This window comes from Schizophyllum commune (genome assembly GCF_000143185.2).
Source record: "Schizophyllum commune H4-8 unplaced genomic scaffold SCHCOscaffold_7, whole genome shotgun sequence".
NCBI lineage: Eukaryota > Fungi > Basidiomycota > Agaricomycetes > Agaricales > Schizophyllaceae > Schizophyllum > Schizophyllum commune.
The window spans coordinates 1,303,681-1,326,628 of NW_026089544.1; the positions used below are offsets into that span (position 1 = coordinate 1,303,681).

Consider the following 22,948-nt stretch of genomic DNA (forward strand, 5'->3'; position numbering starts at 1 on the left):
GTGGGCTCGAGGGCGTCGACCCTGCAAGAATTAAGTTCGACTTTCAGTCGACGGGTACCGGTACAGTCAGTAAGGCGGTTACGCTGCAATGTCGGACCCTCTGTCATCTGAGCCAAAGATGACTTCCTCTTGCGTCCAGCGTTGCGTACTGCTGCCAGTGCTGAATCTCTCATCTGCCTCTCGTCAACGTACCATCCGGTCCCGGGCAACGTCCGGTTGTTGTCAGGGTCTGCCCTGAGGCCATTACGGAGATCGTTGTCGCTGTGTCAGAGTCACACTGATCTACGGTCTGTGATTGGCCCACTTCGCAGCCACGTTGCGGCATGTTGCGGCTAAACAACCACGCGGACGCAGACACGAAGGTCCCCCTGGGGATCTGAGATTGGTGAGCTGGAGCGTCATGTTATTTTGACCGCAAGACGCCACTAGATCAGCGTACTTCTGCGCTATCTTGCGCCTGCAGTGATCCCTGAATAGATAAGTAAGCACTGAACTTGACCCGTTCCCTCACCTTGTCCTCTCCCTCCCCATCTAACGGATCACTCAGAGGCGCTTGCCGTCCTCAATGCCGACAGTCATTCGCCATAGCGCGTCAACGGAAGAACAGTCCCGTGAAGCTGAGCGTCGGCGCGCGCTGCAGCGGTCCCGGGACATTGACGAAGAGCTGCAAGAGACGAAGAGGGCGCTCGACAAGAAGCGTAAGGCTATCAAGCTGCTTCTACTAGGTGTGTGCTCTGCGTAAGCCCATTTGCTGCGACTAACTCAAACCTCGCAGGGCAGTCTGAGTCGGGAAAGGCACGCACGAGCAGTTTACTCTCACCTATGCAGTACGCTTACAGATGCCGCCCAGACGTCCCTTGTCAAGAGTGCGTACAGTCGCATCTACCTCGCATCTGACTGACCGGCGCGCAGACTTTCAGATGGCCTTCACCCCAACCAGGTTCGGCGCGGAACGTGCGGCATGGAGGACGATCGTCCAACTGAACGTGATAAGGTGTGTCACAATCCACGCTTGCAGGCCTTTCACTAAAGCTCATCCTTCAGTACAATTAAGCGTATACTGGCATATCTTGAGTTCGCGGTCGCTCAAACGACATCTCATGAGGACGTCTCGACTTTGGGAAGCCCTGTACGGCGCTACCGGCTGGCTCTTTCGCCCCTCCTCGCCATGGAAGAGAACTTGAAGCGCGAACTCACGACCGACACCCTGAACGAAGATTACGCCGACGTCTGCGTGCGCGCTGGCGGGGGCTGGAAGACGACGCTGAACGGCATCCTCCAGAACCGCTCAGCATCGCCACGCCTGCGTCAAGATGCCGGAGATAACGAGAACCTACTCACGGCGTCGAAGAACCAGATCGTCGACATGTGGGAAGACCCGTGGGTACAGGACACCTTGCGCAGTATTGGGGCGAACATTGAACAGACACCGGGATTGTATGTGTTCTTTCGCGTGTGGGAGCGCGTTCATTCAGTTGCGCTAATCACGCTGCCCCGCAACAGTTTCCTCGATGATATTGAGCGTGTTGCGGCACCGAATTATGAACCCACGGACAGTGCGTCGGCTCCGACAGCGCGCGTGAAGCTCAGCGGAACTCACGCTTCTCGTTGCCAGCTGACATTATACGTGCACGTATACGCACCGTAGGCGTGGAGGAACACCACTTTGTTATGGAGAAGGGCTTGCCAGGTGCGTGCAGCCATCCGAGTCTCTCGTCCTTCGTACCCTCGATCTGACAGAGAACAGGCTCTGAGTTTTACATTACGGACGTGAGCGGGAGTAAGAGCACTGTACGTCTATTTCTCGGCTCGCACGGGCGCGTCCTCATATGTATCCAGCGTCATCAATGGATACCCTATTTCGACGATGGTAGTTCTACCCCACATTGTACTTGCTTCTCTACTCACGCTCCGTTCGCAGCGCAAGCAATCCTTTTCTTGGCACCACTTTCCTTCAACATGATGCTTCCCGACGACCCACGGACGAATCGATTGGTATGTTTGCTTATCGTCGTGCGTCGCTCGGTGCTAACCATCGTATAGGAAGATAGCATTGGCCTGTGGAAGATGATATGTTCCAATAAACTGTTGCAGAAGTGCAATCTGATCCTTTTCTTGAACAAAGTTGGCGAATGTTTCTCCCTCTTTGCCACCGGCATGCGCTGAGCCCCGTTAAGCGCGATATCCTGGAACAGACATTGAAGTCCGGTGTACAAGTCAAGGACTGGGTACCTAGTTATGGGGATGCTCCGAACGAAGTGGACCATGTTACGACCTGTAAGACAGCATTTCACGACGTTCACTCCGTACTGACTGCCGGCCTAGATTTCCGCGAGCGCTTTAAACTTAATCAGGTATGATTACTCTGGTTGGACGAAGGCAACTTCTGACTTCCCTACAGAAACGTCTCTCTCCTAGTAGGGCCCAGTTGCTGCCTGGATCTCGCCCCTTCGCTAATGCGCGTTTGCAGTACCCCGCCCTTTCATGTGCTACTCCACTGCTGCTATCGTGCGTTTTTCGTCGACTACTTCTCATGCAGCGCCTCACAACCGCGTTCAGGACACGAAGGCCACCACTGCGCTACTCGTAGCGGGTAAGCCTCGCGGGTATTGAGTACTCACTCGTGCTGATCATCCATCCAGTGCATACGACCCTCATACGCGAACACTTACGCCAGACCGAGCTCATCTGAATGATACCGAACACTCATTGCGCCGCAGGGCATATCCTGCGAGCGGGCTCAATAACTTTCACGCACTGCTTACATTTGTATCAGTATCTCTATATCTGCTGTATTGTAGACGCTTTCCCGACCGGTACGCTGACAGTCCCTCCTGCACCGGGCTATGATCTGCATAATGTCACTTTCTTCATACCCCGTGAACCCACAGGACAGTAGACAACTAGTCGCCATCTGAAGCACTACTCGAAGCCGTGTCCAGAGCATCGTCACTGAACCAGAAGCACATAGTGTCACCGTCCCGTCGAAAGCTTGGAAGCTTGGCCGCGCCAAATACTTCCAGGGACTTCAGCGGTGCAAGCCGGATCCCTCGTACCTTCCGACGACGAGCCCGGGAATCAACAATGTCCTCAATGGCTTGACGGTATACGCCGTATAAACGTTCATCTTCCTCCTCCAGTGCGTCTCCGAACCACAAACAGAGTCGTTCGAGGTTCGGCAGGAAGGTCATGGACCCGGGGACTATCTCGAAGTCACGCGAGAGTCTCCAGAGCAGGTCGATGGTGATTAGCTGTCGGCGAGGATCAGAATCGTCGTTCTCCAATTCAAGATCTGTGAGCTGCGGAATTCGCTTGAGGCAGAGGCCAAGGCCGTGCGATGCGATTAGCTCTAGCTGCTGCAGCGACAGAGACCGGAGATGCCTGCACTCAGACGAGTGGTCCAGAAGGCTCTGGAAGGCAAGTTCAAATTGCACAGAGGAGACGGTGTAGGAGTTGATCGTAAGGGATTTGAGGTTGGGGCAAGCAATGATGTGGCATAGCTGTACCGCTTCGTTGTTGAGGACTAGCGTCTCGAGGCAAGGAAACTGTGTGGGCACCTCCCTGGATCCGACGTCCCCAGACATGACGCCGACGCTGCATGTGCCTAGCGTGGAGCTGTAAGCGACGATTGCCTGCACAACGGTCGCGAGACCTGCCGGATTCTCAGTCTCAAGCTGCAAATCGAGTTCGGTGATGGGCCAAGCTTCAGGGAGGTCCTGAAGCCGACACAAATGATACCACGAGCATATGCTGAGGGATGACAACTGATTGGACTCCAGGCGGAAGACGCCAAGCGGTATATCTGCGATTCGTACGTCATTATCAATGGAAAGCGCCTGCAAGGCCGGAAAGCATCTGCCGGACAGCGCCTCGTAGGCAGACGCAGGGACGTTGTTCAAAGAGATACGCTGCCAACGATGGGATTCTGCGCAGAGCAGTGTCCATGCTTCGTCGCTCCAGATATCGTGGCCTCGGATCGTCCTGGCGGCGCATATGGCCAGATCTAACGGTAGTTGCCCAGAGCGTTGCAGTTCGGCGGTGAGCGCGCGTATGCAGTCCTCCGTCGCATTGTGCTCTGGTGAAAACCGGACCGATGTCCACAGTTGTGGCGTCCGCAGAGCAATGTCGCGCCACGCCGCGCAGACCGAAAGACAGTTAAAGACTCGCTTTCCGATGCGCTGTTGATACCAGCCATCGGGCAGCGCAAGCACAAAGATCATCGAAAGAATCTCGCGAGGAAGCCGCCGATATGGGGCCACGAGCGCGCCATGCATCTCCTTCTGCTTTTGAATAGCATACTTGAGGTCGACCAGTTTTTGGATCTCCTGATCAACCATGTCCACCAGAGGAGGTAGGTCGTCCGCCGCCTGCTGAATGAGAACTACGTCTTGCGTGGTGGGAGCGTATCCACTCCTATGGAGCGATGCATTGGCCACAACTCGAGCATTCGTGAGCGTGTCTACGAAACAGTCAGTGGCGACTCTGGCGAGGACCTGCAAACAGAGAATCGGTGCTCACTAATTATTTTATAAATGTCCATGGGGAGACTTCGGTAGACTTGCTGCCGCCGCACCTTGCTGCTGGAAAGGATGAGATGATGGGCAGAAGCAAGCCCGTCTGTTGTGACAGCGTGTCCCGTCTCTCAAAGAGTACCACGTGTGCGTGACACTAACCACCGAAAGACGATCGGGAGTCCAATACCATTCATGCCAGTGATATTACCACCAAGATTCGGACAGACGATACAATGAATTGTGTGAAAAGCGAGGTATAAACAGCAGATGAGTGGCAAGAAACCGAAGGACGATGCGCAATACGGTATGCAATAACGACGACAGCAGTGTACCGGATTCAGTTGAGGAAGCCACGACACTTGGCCGTGCCACAGAGGCAAGGAATCTTATCCTGCTCGAAGGGGAAATGATAATCTGCAGTAGCAGGTGAGCAATTTAGTAAGGTCAACAAACAAGTAAGCAAGACGCACCATATGTGATCTCGTCACCGAGTTCAATGTCCCTCTTAGCGTAGATGACAATCTTCTTCTCTCCGTTGATTGTGATGATCTTCGCTGTGCAATTGGGATCGCAAGAGTGGTTGATGAGGCGCCTGAACGTACGTTAGCATCGCGCAACCACACGAGTGAAGGACGACATACCCAAGATTGCCCTTCTTCGTCGCGTCCACAACAATTTCCTCGTCGATACGGAAGAGGTAGCTGCTACCGATGCCCTGCCTCTCGTACGTCGCCTCGCGCTTGTCGGCCACCTGAGCACGGATGACCTCGCCGACATACTCGATGACCATCTCCCCGCGCGCGATACGCTCCATGGCGTACAAGCCCCAGTCGTGAATGGGGGAGCGCGCGAAGCGCAGGTGCTTCTTGCGCGTCTGGAGCTGGTTGAACTTGAACGACAGCTCGCCAGCCGCCGTCTCGCCCTTCGACAACGCAAGCGCACGCTGCATCTGGTTCATCTCCTCCAGGCCCTGAGCACGACGACGCGCGTTGGCGCGGTTCGAGCGAGAAGACTGCACTTGGGGCTTCTGCTCCTGAACGACCGGCGCCGGCTCGGGAGCGTTCTGGCGCGACTTGTATTGCGCGACATAGGCTGCCTTCTCTGCGTGGCTGATCTTGTAGTAGCCTTCCGTACGTGCGGATCCAGTCTCGTGCTTCCTGAACAGAGGTTGGTCCGATGGGTCGGGAGAAGGCTCGCGCATAGACGGAGGTTCCTCGTCTGCAAGCACGAGCTTGGCGAAGTACATGTCCTCCTCGTCCTCGCATATGCCTGTTCCGCGTGGATCCACAGGCGGCGAAGGCGGTGGCGGCGGTAACGGAGTGACCGCACGCTTCCGCTTCTTCCCAGGTACGGTAGGGTCCGAGGTGAGCGAGAGCGACGGAGAGGGCGAGGGCGCAACCTCTGGTGTAACGCGAATCTGAGCAACTGGCGGCTCGACATACTCCTCCGACAACACCACTTGTTCGACGCCCACCTCGCGATCCTTGTGCGTATTGCCATCGTCGAGCCTGACCTTCTTCTTGACCGGCTCAGGAAGCTCGCTGTCCACAGACGCGCGCTTGCGCTCCGTAACGACATCGTCGACGATGGTGATGGACGTAGTATCGTCGTCCTCGGACTCGACGTCGGAGGCCACGACCTTGCGACGCTTGACATCTCGCCGCTGACGCTTCTGCTGGGGCGCGTCCTCCTCGTCCTCGTCCTGCTGCTGCGGTGCCGAAGCATCATTCTCGACAGGTTGAGGGGCCAGGATCTTCGGCCGGGGTGGCAGCTTGGGAGCTGGGCGCTTGATCTTCTTGAACGACAGCGAGGCCAGGCTCTTCTTGTCCGTATAGACGATGTCGGGAACGGCGGGCACCGGCTGCTGCTGGACGGCGTGGTTGGTCTTGGCCTTCTCGGTGGCCAGCAGCTTCCGTATATCCGGCGCCACCACACGTTCCTTGATATCCTTCTCCAGCAGCTTGCGCAGGTCCGACATAACGATTTCCGCCGCCCTGTTGACAATGTCGTCCGCCGTGAGCTCCTGCTTGTCCTGCTTCACAGACCCAGCGGGGCATTCGTGCGCGGTGAGGGTAACGGTGCTGTACCCGAGGAGACGATTCGTGTTCGTGAAGAAGTGGACCGCCCGGTTGGCGTCCGCCATGTCTGGCATAGTAACATACCAGGCATTGCGATCTTTGAGGGCCTAAGAGAGTGATGAGCAAGGAAATGGAGGAAAGGAATAGGACACGGACGTGGCTGATCTTGAACCCTCCACCGAAGAAGGCGCGGACTTCATCCTCGCGCACTGTGTCACTGAGTCGTCCGCCGAGAGAGAGCTTGACGTAGGCTTTACCCAGCTTAGCGAGTTCGTTGACCACGTCGGTCCGCTTGGCCAGACCTCGATCGCGATCCCGGAGATCATCTACCTTGCGTCTCCGTCCGTACCTCCCAGGTGATACAGAGGGCGACGTCACACGCGGTCGTGGGCGACGACTGTAGCGCGGATCCGGAGACCTCGATATTGACGCTGACCTCGATCGCCGCCTGCTCCTCCTCTCGTCCTTCGCATGACGCTCTCGACTCCTCCGCCTTTCCCCGCGAGCACTCTCCCACTCCTTTGGCCGGTCCCTTCCACGAGTGCGCTCGTGCCCAGGGACATAAGTGTCAACCAGCGCCGGCTTGCCAGGGATGTAAGTGTCTACCGCTGAGCTCACGCGCGGGGGTGGCTCATGGCTCTCCTTCATCGGCTCCGCAGCCAGCAACGGGTCACGTCGCGCACGGAAGAACGACATGCCCCCACGCCCTCGTGCACCCGACGCGATATACTTGCCGTCGCGCCTGCTGCCACGGGGCGGCGACCTCTCGCGCCGTGAAGGGCTGCGCCGAGGTGAGGCCATGCGAATGTCGCTGTGGTCCCGCGTCCTATCCCGCTCGCGCTCGTGGCGCCGGCCTCGCTCCTTGTCTCGATCGCCTCTGGACGAGGACGCGCGCCCCATAGGCTCCGCGGAAGGCAGCGGAACAGACGGCAGCGGGTGCTGCATGGGCGTCTGTGCGAGCAGAGTGGGGTTCATGGGCAGAGATGGATGCGCCTTCGCTGCAGCCGCAAGGTAAGGGTTCTGCGGCAAGCCAGGGATCTGGTGCGCGATCGGCGTCGGTGTCGGAGCCAGAGGCGTTGAGTTGCCCATAGGCGCTGGCTTCTCCATCTTCGCAGGTACAGGAGTACCGTTCATGGCTGGCGTGAGCGGGGTGGCGCTCTTGCTAAGCCCGTTCGGGGCAGACTTCTGGACGGTTTCCTTCCCCTTCCCCTTGCGGCGGTCATTGAGCTGCCTTAGCAGGGTCTTCAGCACCTTCTGCTCGGGGTCCATGACGACGGTGAGCTGGGAAGTGCTAGCAGCCTTGAAGCCTCCCATGGCAGCAGGCTTGCCGTGTTCCTTCGCAACGCATGTCTTTGCATTGTCGGTGCCAGGTATCCCGGGAGCGGTGATGAACTTGACCCAGACAATGCCCAGTGCCGCGCCGTTCGTGAGGTCGATTTGAGGCTCGAAGCTTTCGAGAGGGCCGTACTGAGACAGGTGCCGCTTGATGTTCGCGTTCGGAGTGAGAGGTGGTATTCCGGCGACTAGAACCGCGGAAGGAGGTGGGAAGGCTGATATTGTGGGGTCGTACTATATGCAAGGAAAGTCAGAATAAGTCAAGATCGCAGTGCAAGGGCACGCACCTCGTACTGCACCACCGACATGGCCTTGATTTCCGGCCTCCTCGACGGCAGGCGTTTAACACTAGGGTCCTTCCTAGGATCTCGCAGCACGATCTCCTCTTCCCAGAACTCCTCACTGTCCGCGCTACCGTCCTCAACAGATGTACTGTCTGCCTTGTTCGATTCTGAACCAGCGGTCTGCATGTCTATATCGCCGTCAGGATCTGCACGCTGCTTGCCCTTATCCTGTCTCCCTGCTACTACTCCCTCGAAGCGAATGATCATCTCAGCCATCTGCTTGTCCCTGCACTTCACCGGCTTCAACCTCTCCGTCCCATGCCCACTGGCCTTGATGTGCTTCGCCAACCTCTTGAAGTAGGCTCGCTTGTCAGAGGAGCCAGGGTCCACGGAGGGGTCGTACACGATCTTAAACGCGCGCTCATCCGGGTATTCCTCCCTCGGTGAAGGGTACGCCGGGGCCGGGGGAAGAGAGTACAACTTCGGAGGCGGAGGTGGTGGTGGAGTCGGCTCACGGGGCGGTGGTGAGGGGCTCCTAGGCGGCGCGATCGAGAACTCAGGTGACGGCGACCTTGTTCTACGTGTATGCGGGGCGGGCTTCGGAGGAAGTGCAGACTCGAGCGAGGGCCGAGCCTCGCGTAATGAAGAGGACTTGGGCAACGCGAAGGAGATCAAGGCAGGTCGTGCCGGGGGAACTGGCGGGGGAAGAGAGGGAGGAGGCGGAGGAGGTGCATCCACAGGCGGTGGTGGTGGCGGCGCATCGCCCGGCGGAGGGGGTGGCGGCGCTGATTCGGGCGGAGGTGGTGGAGGTGCGAACATGTCGTCCGGAGGTGCATTTGGAGGTGGTGGCGGAGGGGAAGGCGGTCTGTTCATCGGCGGGGGCGGCTGGAGACCATTCGGCTTTGTGGGTAGCGCGAACGATATCCGCGGAGGCCGAGGAGGAGGCGCTGGAGGCGGTGTCGAACACGGAGGTGGTGGGGGAGGTGGAGGCGTCCTCGGAGGTCCTTGGGGGTCTGAAGATGGCGGAGGTGGCGGCGGAGGAGATTCTCGTGGAGGCCCCGGTGCTGATGTTGGTGGGGGTGGTGGCGGGGGCGACGCCTGAGGCGGCGGCGGAGGAGGTGGTGGGGCCACATCATCCGCTGGCGGTGGAGGCGGGGGCGGTAATGGCTCACTATCCGCAAGTGGAGGAGGCGGGGGAGGGGGAACATCAGGCGCTGGAGGCTGTGGGGGAGGCTCCCCCGTTGAACTCGATGGCGCATGACTGGGTACCGTCGCCTTTCTCACACTCCTCGGGACCATCAGAGAATTTTGCGGTCCATGTCCATTCGCGCCCTTCGAGCTCAAGGAAATCGAGATAGGTGCACGGTCTTGCGGTCTTGAGCGTGGCGGGGAAGGCGGGCGGTTTGAGGGCTGTTGATGCATTGTCTTTTAGTTTCATATAGTAATCTCGCGCGCCCCAACGCGAATGCTTACCGACTCGAAAGGCCAGAAATCGGCGTCTTCAGCGTCACGCTTGTTAGGCATCTTGCCTTTGTAGTTGCTGGAGTAAAGGCGGTCTCTGCTGCTCGACGTGCCAGATGATCCGTGCGCGTGCCCATTAGCGCCAGGCGCGTAGTACGACCCTCGCGACCTCGAGCGGTCAGACAGGGAGGGGCTGCGCGACCTCCTCGGGGGGCTACGACTGTGGCGGCGATGGCTACTGCGTTCGTGATTCCTCGGTGGGGCGGGGAGTGCATATCCGTTCTTGGACGTGTTAGCGCCGTCAAGTCGCATGGATTTCGGGCCCGTAGGCAGCGATGAGTAGTTCTGCAGGGCTTTGGGCCCCTTCGGGGGCGCTCTGCCCGACATCGGCGGCGACGAGCGGGCGGCGACGGCGGCGAACACGACGGTGAGAAGAAGGCGGCGTGACCGTCAACGGCGACGGCGAGCCGGTGACCAAACAACAAACAGCATCAATCGCTCTTCCCGAACCGTCACCTCTTCTCTTCCGCTCGCCCGGTGTCGCCGGCCGTCTCGCAGCGTCCTGGAGATAATTTTGCAAGACAATGGACGTTCAGACAAGCATGTTGCCCTGGTCAGATGACCGATCTTCTCGTCCGCTTATTTTCCTTCGGTCCGCGAAGGCTTGACTTTCGCACCCACCCCTCGAGAAAAATTCCGCTCCGGTCCATATCAAGCCTTGTTCTCTCCATCTGTTTCGTCGTTTGACTGCAAGATTTCTCATCGTGTTTCCCTCGTACGCTTCCCATTTTTCTGCTGCATCGCTGCAAACCTCATCTGACACGTCGACGCAGGCGAACAAACAATGCATCTTGCTTTCTGCCTGTTGCCATCACTGGCGCTATTCTGAACATCTGTGTAGCGCGCTCCATCTACAAGATACGCTCTTGCGTCGGTTGAGCGCGGATCTCATACGACACGCTCCATCGACTTCATTCACCCACAGCCGTTACTTGGCCAATATTGCGCAGTATCGCAGACCAAACGCCTCTGGATTACCCCGGTAGTGCGTATGTCAAGGTCGACTCAATCTTCAACGCTGCAGCCTTGCACCTTCAACGCGGGCCGCACCACTATGTTGCACGGCACGACCAGAACATCCAACCCGCACCTGTTGTCTTCTGGCTTCTACTCCATTCTCCGTTTCTGTTCACGTACTTTTGGTGTCGAAGGTTTTGCCTCGCACTCTGCAGTCCTTCAAGTCGATTCATACAACGCCCTCAAGCCTCGAGCGCCTCCGTTCGTTCTTGCACACTCCTGGATATGGTCATCGACAACACCCTATCGCTACACGGCAGCTCGCAAGTGCTCTACATGTCCGTCGTCTTCTCCATTATCACGCTCAGCAAGTCCCAAGTCCACACCTCCGTTTCTTGCTCAGCAACTTGCTGCGCCGAGTTTGCCCATGGTCCGTGCGCTGTGGGAATGCACGTGCTGGCCACGTGGTGCTAAACGCGAACTGAACATACTGTTAACGTTGCTTACAACTGTCGAAGATCGTTTTTCGTTCATCGTTGACATACCACGCATGCCATTGTCCCGTCGATACGCCCGCTAGTCATCTTTGACGACATCTGAAGGACCTATCCCATCGGCAGCTGCATCACAACTCTACACTAGGTTCAAGTGAACGAGAATTGCTCCGCGCATTGAATCGAATGAAATATAACTGTCCGCCTTTCTATACTCCGCCAACACTGAGTCTGGGAGGCAGTTCCGCCTGATCGTGGGCGCTCGCAAGATGTGCGAATAGCGAAAGTTGAACCTATTGATTTACGCGTGACCATAAACATTCGGCAGGCACCGAAGCCCCTGTTGAAATGCGCGGGCCCCGATCATTGCTCGATCGACGATCGCGCTCCCCCGCCAAGTCCATAGCTGCTCCCTTACCGCTTCTCCCCTTCTTTGACTCGCTTTACTACGATTCCGTACCTCTGGTACTACCAGGCCCCCTACCATGCCCTCCATAAACGTCGGCTCCCAAATCTTCGACCTCGTCTTCCACCCGAAAGAGCCCACGATCTACACCGCGCTCCTCACCGGGCACGTCAAGGCGTTCAGCTACGATGCGCAGGGTGCGCTGGTGCCGTCTTTCTCGCTGAGGGTGTCGAAGAGGTCGTGTAGGGGACTGGATCTGGGGAAGGGGGCGGACACGGGAAAGGTGTATGTGGTGGGGAAGGGGAAGGCGATCCAGTGAGTGTGCGGTTTGGTTGGGTACGGAGGGAGGGGGGGTTGCTCAATGATGAGTCTGGACGTCAAAGCGTCGGCCCCTCCCGTCCTCCCCTGCACTCATCCCCCGAGGACCTCACGCTGACCACATCCCTCCTCCCAGCACCATCGACGCCTCCATCGGCAAGGTCTCCGAGACGCGGGCAGGCGCGCACGAGTAAGCCTGGCGAGTTCCCCTGGTTACGAAGGTGCTGAGATGCTCAGCGTGCCCAAGGTCGGCCATCAACCGCGTGAAGTGCTTGACGTCGTGGCTGCTCAGCACGGGGGATGATGATGGGGTGATCAAGGTGAGTTGCGTAGAGCAGGCGTCCAGGTCTCGTCTCTGGGACTCGGGGATGCGTCTCTGGGACTCGGGGATGCGTCTCTGGGACTCGGGCCTGCGCCTCTGGGACTCGGGGCTGATTTGTGACCCCATGTAGCTCTGGGATCCTCGCCAGCGCGACTCGACGCGATCCTACACACAGCATTTCGACTACATCACCGACTTCCTCTGGCTCGAGGATAAGAAGCATTTGGTCGCGACGAGGTGCGCGGGCACCTTCACATATATGTGGTGTCCCTTTCTCATCTGACACTTCACCTCTCGCAGCGGCGATGGCTCCCTCTCCGTCATGGACGTACGTGCAAAGACATTGAAGCCGATCGCGCACTCGGAAGATCAGGAAGATGAGCTGCTGAGCATAGGGTTGATCGCAGGGTGAGCGTTTTCGCTACTCCTGGGAGGACTGCATGCTCACTCCTGCGCGTTCAGAGGCACGAAAGCCGTCGTCGGTACCCAGATGGGCGTACTCTCGATCTTCAACCGCAGTAGCGGCTGGGGTGACTGCGTGGATCGCGTGCCAGGGTGAGCAGTCCCCTCTCCCTCATTCACACACGTACTCATTCATGCGCTAAAGTCATCCTCAATCCATCGACGCGCTCTGCACCCTCCCCGACCTCTCCGACATCGGCGTTGACACGACACGCACGGTCATCACCGGCTCTTCCGATGGCTTCGTGCGCGCGGTGCAGGTGCTGCCGACGAAGTTGCTGGGTGTGGTGGCGGATCACGGCGAGTGGCCCGTTGAGCGGGTCGCGGTAGGGCAGGCGCCCACGCCAGAAGTGAGTGCAGCGTCGGGCGACGCGAAGGGGAAGGGGAAGGCTATGGAGGACGAAGAAGACGTTGGGCCGACGAATGCGAAGTACTGGGTGGGGAGCGTCGGGCACGACGAGTCGCTGCGGTTGACGAGCCTGGAGGCGTTCTTCAAGGAGGGTGGGGTGGACGTTGAGGAAGGCGAGGGCGCGGCGATGGAGGGATCGAGCGAGGACAGTGACGAGAGTGACGAGGAGGAGGACGGCGACAGGAACGTCGAAGACGCGGGCGGGAAGGACAGCGAAGAAGAATCCGAGGAGTCGTCTGATTCGGATGGGGAGGGCGAGCCAGCAGCAGCCAATATCGAGTCAAAAGCAGTGCGCGTCGAGGAGCGCGAGACGGGAGACGACGATGGCGCATCGGACGATTCCGACTCTGACGGGGAGAAGGAGACGAAGAAGAGGAAGCGGAAGCAGCCGAAGGATCTGTTGGCCGTGAAGAAAAAGAAGGGCCGGAATGAGATTGATCTCGAGGGGAAGTTCTTCGATGGGCTGTAGCTTTGACAGTATGTTTTCCTCTATGTGCATACCTGTGGGAACGTCTTGTTTGTGGTCGCGCGTCACTTGTGGGTCCAACCTCCGAAGAGAACGCTTCTCATGTCAACAATACCTGCCTGAAAAGGAAATTCCAGCCAAAACGACCACGTGCTCCGGATCTCGAGCTCGCGTCATGCGGGGTTGCTCGCCGTCGCGCACGCCCCGGAGCTTGCTCCTGACCTCCATCTCGCATTTGCACCCTCATTTGACTCGGGGCACTCTCACGACGATCTATACCTCTTGGATACACTCGGTTCCTGTCCTCAGGTCCAACCATCATGCTCTGCTCTCGAACGAAGGTCGTGAGCCGTCTGCGCGTCGCGCGATGCCTGTCGACGCGGGCATCGAACGTGCTTTCGCCGCTCGGAATCCAGGGAGGGTCCGCGCTGTCCGGATTATATGATGGCTCGTGGCGCGGTTCTGGGGAGACGATCGTGTCGAAGTGCCCGACCACGGGCGAGACGCTGGCGGAGGTTGTGACGGTGCGTACTTCTCGCCGATCTATCAGTCTCATGCTGACAATGTTGCGTCGTGTAGCCTACCCCGGCTGAGTTCCACGAAGCGCTTGGGAAGACGAATGAAGCGTCTGTGTTCTGGAGGGGTGAGTTGCTGTAGATGGTTGAGCAGCGATGCTTGAGAGCTAATGGCCCACACTTCCAGATGTTCCTGCACCAAGACGCGGTGAGATCTTGCGGCAGATTCGGGAGGCTCTGGCGGCCAAGGTGCTTACTACAAATTCAATCTCGCATTGCGCATATAACTCACATTTGCGTTCAGCGCGATGCTCTCGGGCAGCTCGTATCGTTGGAGATGGGCAAGATCAAGACTGAGGGCATCGGGGAAGTACAGGAATTTGTCGACATCGTATGTGCTTTGCGCCCGCTACCGCTGCAATATGACTGAAACGTCGTTGTATCATTAGTGCGACTACGGTGTTGGTCTTTCCCGGATGATGAATGGTCGGTACATAGCGTCTGAGCGACCGGGGCACACCATCCTCGAAGGTATTTCCTTTCCTTTGTTGCACGAGCGGGCCATGTCGACATCTTACCTTCCTCTCAGTGCCAAATCCCCTCGGAGTTGTTGGCGTGCTGACAGCCTTCAACTTCCCTGTTGCCGTCTACGGCTGGTATGTAGTTGTGTCAATTAATTGCCTCCATGCGTTCAGGCTGACCTGGTCTACTTAAGGAACCTGTCGCTCTCGCTCGTCGCCGGTAACGCCACAATTTGGAAGCCTTCACCGACGACTCCGCTATGTGCTATCGCCACCACGAGGATCGTCGCGGATGTGCTAGAGAAGAATGGCCTGCCAGGTGCAATCGCCAGTCTTGCCGTTGGTGGTCAGGACGTCGGTGAGGCTATTGTAGAGAGCGGTGATGTTCCTCTCGGTAAATATCTTTTTACGTGTGCTTGTGTGGGTGCTGATGGCCCCGCAGTGTCGTTCACTGGCAGCGAACGTGTCGGACGCATCGTTGGCAAGAATGTGATGTCTAGATTCGGGAAGACCATCCTAGAACTTGGTGGCAACAGTACGGGCCTTTCCTTTCGGATTTCTCTCGTCTAGATTATATCCCAGATGCCTCCGTCGTCATGGCGGACGCCGACCTCAACCTCGCCGTCCCTGCCGTGTTCTTCGGCGCGGTCGGGACCGCCGGGCAGCGTTGCACCTCCACGCGGCGCCTTTACGTGCAGCGCGGGATTGCGAACGAGTTCATCGAGCGCCTGGCGAAAGCATACAAGTCCATCAAGCCTGGTGACCCGCTCGTCGATGGCACGCTCCTTGGCCCTCTGCACACCCAGAGTGCTGTGGCGACGTACGCTGACACGGTTGCGCATCTGCGCTCCATCAACGCGGATGTTGTGTGCGGTGGGAGCAAGTACGCGGACGCGCCGTTCGAGGCGGGCAATTTTGTGGAGGTGGGTGACAGACCCTGATGTGGGAGAACGGATGAACTAACGGACATTATAGCCCACGATTGCCATTCCGAGGTCGGTCGACACGAAGGACCGTATTTGGGCGACGGAGACGTTCGCGCCCATCCTGAACGTCGCCGTCTTCGACGAGTTGGACGAAGCCATCCAGTGGAACAATGCCGTTCCTCAGGTATGCATACAGGCCTTCGCAATCACTCTCGCAGCTTACCAGAACTGCTCAGGGCCTTTCCTCGTCACTTTGGACCAGGGATATCCGTAATGTCGGCCGCTGGATTGGCCCGTCGGGTTCCGACGCGGGGATCGTGAACGTCCGTGAGGTCCAGACACTTTTGAGCACTGATGTTGATACGTGGTTCAGGTCAATGTGGGAACCAGCGGCGCGGAAATCGGTGCTGCCTTCGGAGGGAACAAGGTCTGTACATAATTGTGCTTGCGGGCCCGCTCCGACCTCTGACTGTCTTTCTTTCTTCTTTCCCCTACAGAGCACTGGATGGTACGTGTTGTGCACTAGGGTCCTGGTGGCATGGGTTATTTACTTCCATTGCAGGGGTCGTGAGTCTGGCGGTGACGCTTGGAAGCAGTACGTGCGCTGGAGCGCGTGCACTGGTATGTGCTCTGCTGCTACCCGGCTGGGGAAACTAGAGGCGCTGATCAACCGCAGTAAACTTCTCGGACGCTGCGCCACTAGCGCAAGGCGTGAACTTCTCTGCGTAAGGGCTATGCGCGACCGCGTCGCTGCATCGACGGTCGGGAAGCTAGCGCTTTCTGAGCGCGGTCGGATGGGCCAACGAGCAACGCGTCGCTCCCGAGGTAGGTGTTCTACCCAAGTCCGCCTCGACTTGAAGCGTCGGAGCAGGAGGTACTGCTCGGCCACCTACGCAAACGGCGCGTCATGCCATGCCAGGCCCCGGAACAATTGCGGCGGCAAACCAAGTTTACCGTACATTGAGAAGACAGTAGCAAGTCGAGCACCTAAGCACAACTGTAACTATAAAGAATGAGAGCAGACACTCACAATTGCCTGCCTGGACAGGCGTGCGCCGGGCGTTCGGGCAGACTGCCGCTGATGTCCGCTGGAGCGCGAGGCGGATTACGCTCGGACGGTGTGAAATTTGTGCCCCTGGGGGATAGCGGGATCAGAGATGGATGTAACCAAGGTAAGAAAAGCACATGGGATGCAGGGTTGTCGGGTAAGCGATCGATGTTCTTTCACCATCAACGGAGGGGCTGGCCAATCAACGACTAAAAGAAGCGCGCAACAGTCTACAGACTCCGTGCCGCTGTTTTAATCAATGCACGCGCCCTCCTCCGCGCGCCCGACCGATTCTTCAGACATACCATCATCTTCCCCGGTCACTGTCGACTTGTCACCTCTGGCCACTTGGCTTCCTACTTCCTGCACGCTAGTACTGCTCAGGAGCCTCGCGCATGGCCTCTCCCTCGACGCAGCCGCCGCTGGACGACCTGCCATGGCCTGAGCTCGGGAACGTTACGCGTGGGGCGACGCGCGGAAACCAGGGGCAGAAAGGAGTCCTCGGGCCACCGGACGAGGAAGGACGCTCCGTTCTACAGCTTCGCGTGCAACCCGGCGTCCTCGCAGTCAAGCTGAACAAGAAGACGAGCGAGTGGTACCGCATCCTGGACACCGAAGTCAACAACGCGCTCAAGCAGACGAAGACGTACTGGCGGAAGGCGCGTCGGCGTCAGGACTACGATGCACGGGCAGACCAGGACCACATGGAGCTGCACGAGTGGTTGCAGCAGTTGAAGTGCGCGCGCCTATTCCCTCTCTGAGCGCGCTTGTCACTGACGGGATGTTGAAGAGACAAGACGATGAGTCACCTGGAAGTTCTTATGTCGAAGGGTATCTTGAATGGCCCGCCCTATGTCCTACCCGAGGACGTAGAGCTCACCTTCCTGCGCAAGTTCATCGAGCGCCAGGCGGCGGGCATCCCTCACAACCCGCGACTCCGCAATCGGACGATCAAAGCCGACTTAATCGTTGACCCGCGGACTGGCGCGTCGACGCCGTCGGACACGATGGCTGGTGGCAGCAGCTATGGCGATCGCAACGCGCTCCCGAACACATTGCACGGTGAAGGAAACCTCGCGGCGTCCGCCTTCCCACTGTCTGACGACGAGCGCAGACCCTGCACTTCGCTCCTCCATGTCACCGGCGCTTATGCAGAGCCTCGACCCGCTCGGTGACGAATTGAACACTTCTAGTACGTGTACAGCGTCGTCACTGAATGGTGTATTCACCGAGGTTGCAGAACAGCTCCTCCAAGCAGCTCGGGCAACGCTTACGACGGCGCAGCAGGAGACACAAGAGGCCTACTCTCGCTACGTGAGTTCTGCCTTGTTACGCTGCCTGCTTTCGTATTGAGACGAGACTGCAGATGAACTGCTTAGAGGCGGAACGCTGCGCGCGGCAAGCCGTCCATCAGGCCGAAAGGCGGCGTGACGATATCAGTGAGTAGCGAACCAGCCAGTCGCATCGCGTATACTGAAGTCTATCAGTGGGTGCTATGATAGCGCGTAGGAACAGTGCTTCGACATTACCAGGTAAGCTTCGGCTACTCTGTTCGTGAAACGCGTTGACCTTGGTGGCAGAGTCTAGCTCGCGCCACTCATCATTCTCGGAAGAGGGCGAAGACGGCAAGTTGAACAACATGTCACGGTATCAAGAGGTGAGTTCATGTTGATAGTGACTATTGAATGGCGAACTGATGACATGCCATTCAGGCGGCTGACCTACATCACCTCTCGGAAGTGGCCATGAGAGTGCCGCCTGTGCCCATACGGCAGGGGCCTGGTAGTGGAATGGGCTGGGGAGTCGGGGGCGTAGGAGGAGGCAATGCGCCCTACGTGGACCCCAACGTACAAATGGATGTGCGTTATCACTCATCTATGCAGTGGCCGACCACAAACCAATATTGAGAAGGTGCGAAAACGTTCCTGGGATCCGTCAACGGAACAACTCGAATCGGGTAAGCGCATCGGCAGTCTGTTTTTGGGTTGTCATTTGTTGACGCGCTATTATTCCGAATGTAGACATGCAGTATGCCTGTGACGTGCGTGCGCTCCTGAGTCTTTGTCGAGATGCTCACTGACTTTGACAGATAACCGGTATGCCGCCGAGAAAACGCATGCAGACCGATTACTCGGATGCATTCCCAAATTCCATGCAATCAATGCCACGATGATGATAGACCACCACACAACAATCGCATTCTTCACAGTCGGACGCTCGGAATCTTAAGCATCGCATATCTCATTTAGTACTTAATGTCGTCGTCACTGCTCTGCACAAGGACACCGCTTTTCGATCCTCCTGTATGCTATCAGTCAAAGTGGGTATGTATGCTGCATTTGATTGGTCCGGATCCGGTGGCCATGTTGTGATGGCTTTGACGACTTCGGTATTGTCTTGCATCCTTTGTTCTCTGAATGGACGCTCTTTTGTGACGTCGTCATGCATGTTACGGCTATGCATGGTGCCTCTAGGTCACCTCGTATATAACGCGCGCCTGGTGATCCTGTCACTCATTCACCAACCACCACGATGAACAGTCACCTTGCGCCTTACACCTACCAGCAAGCCGCCGTTAACGGCGTCCACGGTGCGTGCTCTGCTCGACGTCCGACGCTGTCTGACCTCTATCATGACAGGCCCTTCAGATATGCGCCACTTCGACGAATACTACATGGGTGGCCACCGCGCCACGGTGTTGGTTGGGGACCCACCTCGCACGGCAGCTGGCAAGAGCGCACGTAGCGGAAAGCACAAGACGTCTGCTCAAGATATCGAGCTCGCGCGGCAGACGAAGCTCTGCTCCCATTACTGCAGGAACCAGGCGTGCCCTGAAGGAGAAGAGAATTGCGATTAGTGCGTGTTGCGTCTGAAGCCTCATAAACGTTGCTAATTTGCCACCAGCATCCACGACAAGGACATCTACGCCGCTCAAATGAGCGACCCCGCAAGTGGGCTGCAAAGGCACAGGGCTCCTCGCGCGCATTGCTGGGCCTATATTCAAGGAAGCTGTCCCCGTCGCGGCACTTGCCGCTACTACCACCCCCAGAAGCGCGAACTCTGTGAGTCAGACAGTCAGTAGGTTGGCACCGTCGCTGACGCCGTCCTTTCTCAGATTGCAAGTACACCCCGTGCGCCAATTGGCGCGAGTGCACCCTGAGGGACTGCACCTTCCGCCATCCCGCAGTTGTCGACCAGGGTGTGCCCAGCCCCGTGACGACTGCAAAGCGCGTCAGCATTGACGCTGGAGTAAAGCAGGACACGTTGCTTAACCTTGCACAAGCTCACGCCTTAGCGCTTGAGGCCTACGAAGATACCTTCATTCGGCTGACGGCACCCAGCCCGCCGAAGTCGGCACCGGCTACCCAAACACATTATTCTCGGTGGGGATCTATATCCCATGCAGCCGTGGGCAACGATTTCGAGGCGATGGAGTCCATCCAAGCGACGCCACACCACGGGAGGACTCGTCGTGCTTCTGCCGCGGTGCCCCCTGTGCCCCGGAACCAGCAGCGATATACCGTTGAAGTGAAAGGGAAGGCGGACTCTTCGATGAACTGGAGGGATTCTCGCCGCAGCTCGGTATACTAGATAGCTCTCATTGCACCTGCATCGCGCATATGAGTGCTGCATGTACGTTATACCTTTGAAGGCTAATGCCTCCTTCTATTACTTGCATTACTTAATTGGTTGGCAATTGGACTTTTATCACGCTTGCCGATACATGCACGACGATGCAGTTTCAGACGCACTTTGGGTGAATCCAGGATGATGTTGATGACTAGTAGAACACAGCGATGAAAGCAAAGGTACAGTTATAGTACAGCACAGACGTAGCAGTCGTAAGACGTGAATAGCGTTCAAGCTTTCGCATCGACGGTTTCGGAGTGCACGGACGAGGGCTGTTGCTCGTCCAGCGCGCGTTGCCGCTCTGTGATGTCGGCTTCACGCTTGCTTTGTTCGACGGAGCCAAAGACAACATCCATCTCCTCGAGGGAGCGTCCCCGCGTCTCGGGAATCAGGCTGAGGAGAGGGGATGAGTAAGGTGTTGAATATGGGTAAGAAGCGAGGACACTCACAGGGCAAAGGTGCCCAGGCCGCCGATGTCGATCGTCGCGAACATCATGAAGAGCTTCCAGTCGAGGTCGCTGACCATGTCGGGCGTTACCTTCGAGAGGACAAAGTCTGACGGCAGAGTCAGCGTTAGAGTCAAGGTTCAAAGGACAATCACGTACTGAACAACCACTGGCTCGCACTCGCCACCGACATCCCATAATGCCGCGTGCGCGTCGGGAAGATCTCAGAAACGTAGAGCCATGGAAGCGGTCCCCATCCCATCGAGTAGAAGCAAACGTAGATGTACAGCATCGCCGCCATAGCCTGTGATGCCTGCGACGGCGTACCCACGTTCGAATCGTCCGACGCGCTCGTTGCAGGCGGCGGGTGCGTCTTCAGGATCGCACCGATGATGAAGAACAGCGTGCCCATGCCGAGGCCAGAGATGAACAACGAGAGCTTGCGCCCCAGCCACTCGACGCCGAAGAAGACGAAGATGGCGGTGGCGACGACTTTGACGACGCCGTAGATGCCGCTGGCGAGCAAGCTGTTCTTCGTGCCGGTATAGCCGATGGAGGCGAAGATCTGGGGCGCGTAGTAGCTGGGTGGATGGGTAATCAGGATAGGCTATCGATAGCGAGGGAAGGGAACGCACTTGACCGAGTTCTGCCCACACCACTGCTGGAGCAGGAAGATGACGAAGGCGATAACGAATCGTGGCCAGTTGCCCTTCCCAAGGAAAGCCTCCTTGAAGCCGAGGTTGGCCCTAGCTTCACGCTCTTCGCGGACGGCGGCTTCGATTTCGGCCAGCTCAATAACCACTGATTCGTCGTCGACCTGCTTCTTGCGCAGGTAGGCGATGTTGGCGAGCGCTTCCTTTTCGCGGCCGACTTGGACGAGCCAACGTGGCGACTCCTGCAGGGAAGGGTTAGCGGGCTTGTTTCGAGCGCTCAACGACTGACGCACCTTGAGAGTGAGGAGTCCGACGGCCATGATACCCGCTGGGATGAGCTGAATGGCGAATGGTATCCTCCATACCGCGACACCGACTTGATGAAGACCGACGCCGTCTGTGATGCTACCTCAGCATCGAGCAGAAGTCGGGGTGGTCCTTTACTCACAATTGACGAAGTACGAAATCATGACACCGAAGGCAACCATGATTTGGAACATGCCGGTTCTAGAGAAGGTCGTTGAAGCTTTGAAGATTCTCGTGAAGTGGGAGGCACGCACATACGACCGCGGACCTCCTTCGGGGCGCACTCAGAGACGTAGGCAGGGGAGACCGCACTGACACCACCGATACCGAAACCAGAGATGACGCGACCGGCGTAGATCTCTGAGAGACCCTTGCTGCCGCCGTTGGCGACGACGGTGAGGATCTATTAGCCGTGTAAGTTGATGTCTCGCATGCGGGGGATAGCATACGCACTGCACCAACGACGAACACCAAGCTAAAGAGCAACAGAGTACTCCTCCGTCCAACTCGTGCTAGATGACAAAGTAAGCCTAAGACGCACTCGAGCGAGATGATCCAGCGACGCACCAGACAGCGGTGCACTGCCCAGCGCGCCGAAGAAGGCTCCTGCTTGAAGTACAGACACTACGTTCGACGAGACCTCATTCGACTTGTGCGTGTCCTCGACGCCGTCCTTGATAATGCCGAACGCTTCCTTGAAGTGCTTGGAGGACACGACGCCACCGCCGACACCGCTGTCAGATTGTCAACGATCGCTGCTACCCTCACTAGCCCGCACACGCACGTATCATAACCGAACAGCACGATCCCCCAGTAGACCACAAACGCTAGCCCTGCAGATCGTCAGCTTCTTGTTCCTTCCCTTCGTCTCCCTCATGCACGACACTCACAATACGCCCGAGAGTTCTGAAAAAGCGAGACGGCCTTCATGATCGTCGGCGAGCGTCGGGGAGGTCAGCGGTGGAAGCAGGGAGCGCCTACCCACCGCGCATCTCGCACGGTGCCATATATACCTCGCGCACCGTCGCGGCTTCCGGTGAAGGACGCTGGGTCGCCTGACCAGCGCACAGGGTGCGCGCGGTCCGCCCGAGCCGCCAGGAACGCTGGCGTGTATTAGGTGTGCGCTGGGTTGAATTGAGGACGTGAGGGCGTGCGCGCGGAGTGTCAGTGATGGGCTGCAGGTCAGTGATGCGCTCGGAGAGGCTGACCTTCGGTGGCTGCGCCGTCGTCCTTTTTGAGTGGATTTTTTGGCTAGGGTCAGGGGAGGCTGGTCACGGGTCGTAAAGGTAGATATGAGAGGTACCAAGCTACTGATTGGTAGGTCCAGCGTTAGCTGG

At 57.8% G+C, this 22,948-nt stretch overlaps 9 protein-coding genes across 9 annotated transcripts; 5 read left to right on the forward strand and 4 right to left on the reverse strand.

Moving 5' to 3' along the window:
- Positions 1-336: 336 nt before the first annotated feature.
- Positions 337-2,798, forward strand: SCHCODRAFT_02319396 (G-alpha-domain-containing protein). The gene is made up of 18 exons (XM_050342362.1): positions 337-481; positions 548-725; positions 776-795; positions 851-866; positions 913-994; positions 1,045-1,437; positions 1,504-1,556; positions 1,616-1,690; positions 1,748-1,791; positions 1,840-1,870; positions 1,922-1,995; positions 2,044-2,124; positions 2,178-2,277; positions 2,326-2,354; positions 2,402-2,417; positions 2,471-2,508; positions 2,560-2,593; positions 2,643-2,798. The coding sequence occupies exons 2-18, from the start codon at positions 566-568 to the stop codon at positions 2,690-2,692; spliced, it is 1,296 nt and encodes a 431-aa protein (XP_050199643.1). The 5' UTR covers positions 337-481; positions 548-565; the 3' UTR covers positions 2,693-2,798.
- Positions 2,642-4,591, reverse strand: SCHCODRAFT_02581147 (uncharacterized protein). The gene is made up of 2 exons (XM_050343911.1): positions 4,519-4,591; positions 2,642-4,459 (listed from the first exon to the last, which is right to left on the reverse strand). The coding sequence occupies exons 1-2, from the start codon at positions 4,538-4,540 to the stop codon at positions 2,904-2,906; spliced, it is 1,578 nt and encodes a 525-aa protein (XP_050199644.1). The 5' UTR covers positions 4,541-4,591; the 3' UTR covers positions 2,642-2,903.
- Positions 4,592-4,851: 260 nt separating this feature from the next.
- Positions 4,852-8,478, reverse strand: SCHCODRAFT_02506702 (uncharacterized protein; the record flags this gene model as incomplete). The annotated part of the gene is made up of 5 exons (XM_003030903.2): positions 4,852-4,928; positions 4,985-5,106; positions 5,156-6,699; positions 6,749-8,161; positions 8,215-8,478. The coding sequence occupies 5 exons, from the start codon at positions 8,476-8,478 to the stop codon at positions 4,852-4,854; spliced, it is 3,420 nt and encodes a 1,139-aa protein (XP_003030949.2).
- A 3,073-nt stretch (positions 8,479-11,551) lies between these two features.
- Positions 11,552-13,634, forward strand: SCHCODRAFT_02629075 (WD40 repeat-like protein). Its single transcript, XM_003031305.2, has 7 exons — positions 11,552-11,904; positions 12,044-12,097; positions 12,155-12,227; positions 12,360-12,466; positions 12,530-12,637; positions 12,692-12,784; positions 12,837-13,634. Exons 1-7 carry the CDS (start codon positions 11,669-11,671, stop codon positions 13,567-13,569), a joined length of 1,404 nt encoding a protein of 467 aa, XP_003031351.1. The 5' UTR covers positions 11,552-11,668; the 3' UTR covers positions 13,570-13,634.
- Positions 13,635-13,787: 153 nt separating this feature from the next.
- Positions 13,788-16,627, forward strand: SCHCODRAFT_02629080 (aldehyde dehydrogenase). Its single transcript, XM_003031304.2, has 15 exons — positions 13,788-14,090; positions 14,146-14,209; positions 14,269-14,330; positions 14,386-14,472; positions 14,531-14,612; positions 14,671-14,737; positions 14,797-14,996; positions 15,045-15,137; positions 15,185-15,525; positions 15,578-15,712; positions 15,765-15,851; positions 15,902-15,955; positions 16,026-16,036; positions 16,091-16,149; positions 16,205-16,627. Exons 1-15 carry the CDS (start codon positions 13,887-13,889, stop codon positions 16,255-16,257), a joined length of 1,599 nt encoding a protein of 532 aa, XP_003031350.1. The 5' UTR covers positions 13,788-13,886; the 3' UTR covers positions 16,258-16,627.
- SCHCODRAFT_02629081 (uncharacterized protein) lies at positions 16,239-16,507 on the reverse strand. Its single transcript, XM_050345508.1, has 3 exons — positions 16,458-16,507; positions 16,367-16,417; positions 16,239-16,345 (listed from the first exon to the last, which is right to left on the reverse strand). Exons 1-3 carry the CDS (start codon positions 16,487-16,489, stop codon positions 16,261-16,263), a joined length of 168 nt encoding a protein of 55 aa, XP_050199645.1. The 5' UTR covers positions 16,490-16,507; the 3' UTR covers positions 16,239-16,260.
- A 55-nt stretch (positions 16,628-16,682) lies between the features above and the next one.
- Positions 16,683-18,929, forward strand: SCHCODRAFT_01154396 (uncharacterized protein). The gene is made up of 11 exons (XM_003031303.3): positions 16,683-17,312; positions 17,367-17,638; positions 17,691-17,768; positions 17,817-17,890; positions 17,943-18,015; positions 18,064-18,108; positions 18,157-18,233; positions 18,289-18,435; positions 18,488-18,533; positions 18,598-18,617; positions 18,666-18,929. The coding sequence occupies exons 1-11, from the start codon at positions 16,972-16,974 to the stop codon at positions 18,747-18,749; spliced, it is 1,257 nt and encodes a 418-aa protein (XP_003031349.1). The 5' UTR covers positions 16,683-16,971; the 3' UTR covers positions 18,750-18,929.
- A 285-nt stretch (positions 18,930-19,214) lies between these two features.
- On the forward strand, positions 19,215-20,167 carry SCHCODRAFT_02581163 (uncharacterized protein; the record flags this gene model as incomplete). The annotated part of the gene is made up of 3 exons (XM_003031302.2): positions 19,215-19,432; positions 19,481-19,638; positions 19,692-20,167. The coding sequence occupies exons 1-3, from the start codon at positions 19,227-19,229 to the stop codon at positions 20,165-20,167; spliced, it is 840 nt and encodes a 279-aa protein (XP_003031348.1). The 5' UTR covers positions 19,215-19,226.
- A 256-nt stretch (positions 20,168-20,423) lies between these two features.
- On the reverse strand, positions 20,424-22,554 carry SCHCODRAFT_02629091 (general substrate transporter). Its single transcript, XM_003030902.2, has 11 exons — positions 22,502-22,554; positions 22,396-22,444; positions 22,179-22,345; positions 22,065-22,123; positions 21,866-22,014; positions 21,754-21,812; positions 21,599-21,702; positions 21,288-21,547; positions 20,812-21,233; positions 20,656-20,761; positions 20,424-20,599 (listed from the first exon to the last, which is right to left on the reverse strand). Exons 1-11 carry the CDS (start codon positions 22,539-22,541, stop codon positions 20,437-20,439), a joined length of 1,578 nt encoding a protein of 525 aa, XP_003030948.1. The 5' UTR covers positions 22,542-22,554; the 3' UTR covers positions 20,424-20,436.
- Between the last annotated feature and the right edge of the window lie 394 nt (positions 22,555-22,948).

Bases quoted from the DNA above. Each gene is read 5' to 3' on its own strand.
- SCHCODRAFT_02319396 (XM_050342362.1), top strand. From the start codon at position 566: ATGCCGACAGTCATTCGCCATAGCGCGTCAACGGAAGAACAGTCCCGT. The intron at 995-1,044 runs GTGTGTCACAAT...CTCATCCTTCAG, and splicing joins GTCCAACTGAACGTGATAAG to TACAATTAAGCGTATACTGG. The intron at 2,594-2,642 runs GTAAGCCTCGCG...TCATCCATCCAG, and splicing joins CACTGCGCTACTCGTAGCGG to TGCATACGACCCTCATACGC.
- SCHCODRAFT_02581147 (XM_050343911.1), bottom strand. From the start codon at position 4,540: ATGGACATTTATAAAATAATTA. The intron at 4,460-4,518 runs GTGAGCACCGAT...ACTGTTTCGTAG, and splicing joins GGACATTTATAAAATAATTA to ACACGCTCACGAATGCTCGA.
- SCHCODRAFT_02629075 (XM_003031305.2), top strand. From the start codon at position 11,669: ATGCCCTCCATAAACGTCGGCTCCCAAATCTTCGACCTCGTCTTCCAC. The intron at 12,098-12,154 runs GTAAGCCTGGCG...AGCGTGCCCAAG, and splicing joins ACGCGGGCAGGCGCGCACGA to GTCGGCCATCAACCGCGTGA. The intron at 12,785-12,836 runs GTGAGCAGTCCC...CATGCGCTAAAG, and splicing joins TGCGTGGATCGCGTGCCAGG to TCATCCTCAATCCATCGACG.
- SCHCODRAFT_02629080 (XM_003031304.2), top strand. From the start codon at position 13,887: ATGCTCTGCTCTCGAACGAAGGTCGTGAGCCGTCTGCGCGTCGCGCGA. The intron at 14,331-14,385 runs GTGCTTACTACA...ATTTGCGTTCAG, and splicing joins GGGAGGCTCTGGCGGCCAAG to CGCGATGCTCTCGGGCAGCT. The intron at 15,852-15,901 runs GTCCGTGAGGTC...TACGTGGTTCAG, and splicing joins CCGACGCGGGGATCGTGAAC to GTCAATGTGGGAACCAGCGG.
- SCHCODRAFT_02629081 (XM_050345508.1), bottom strand. From the start codon at position 16,489: ATGTACGGTAAACTTGGTTTGCCGCCGCAATT. The intron at 16,418-16,457 runs GTTCCGGGGCCT...CCGTTTGCGTAG, and splicing joins CTTGGTTTGCCGCCGCAATT to GTGGCCGAGCAGTACCTCCT.
- SCHCODRAFT_01154396 (XM_003031303.3), top strand. From the start codon at position 16,972: ATGGCCTCTCCCTCGACGCAGCCGCCGCTGGACGACCTGCCATGGCCT. The intron at 17,769-17,816 runs GTACGTGTACAG...CCGAGGTTGCAG, and splicing joins TGACGAATTGAACACTTCTA to AACAGCTCCTCCAAGCAGCT. The intron at 17,891-17,942 runs GTGAGTTCTGCC...ACGAGACTGCAG, and splicing joins AAGAGGCCTACTCTCGCTAC to ATGAACTGCTTAGAGGCGGA.
- SCHCODRAFT_02629091 (XM_003030902.2), bottom strand. From the start codon at position 22,541: ATGAAGGCCGTCTCGCTTTTTCAGAACTCTCGGGCGTATT. The intron at 22,445-22,501 runs GTGAGTGTCGTG...GACGATCTGCAG, and splicing joins TCAGAACTCTCGGGCGTATT to GGCTAGCGTTTGTGGTCTAC. The intron at 21,813-21,865 runs GTGCGTGCCTCC...GACCTTCTCTAG, and splicing joins AAGGAGGTCCGCGGTCGTAT to AACCGGCATGTTCCAAATCA.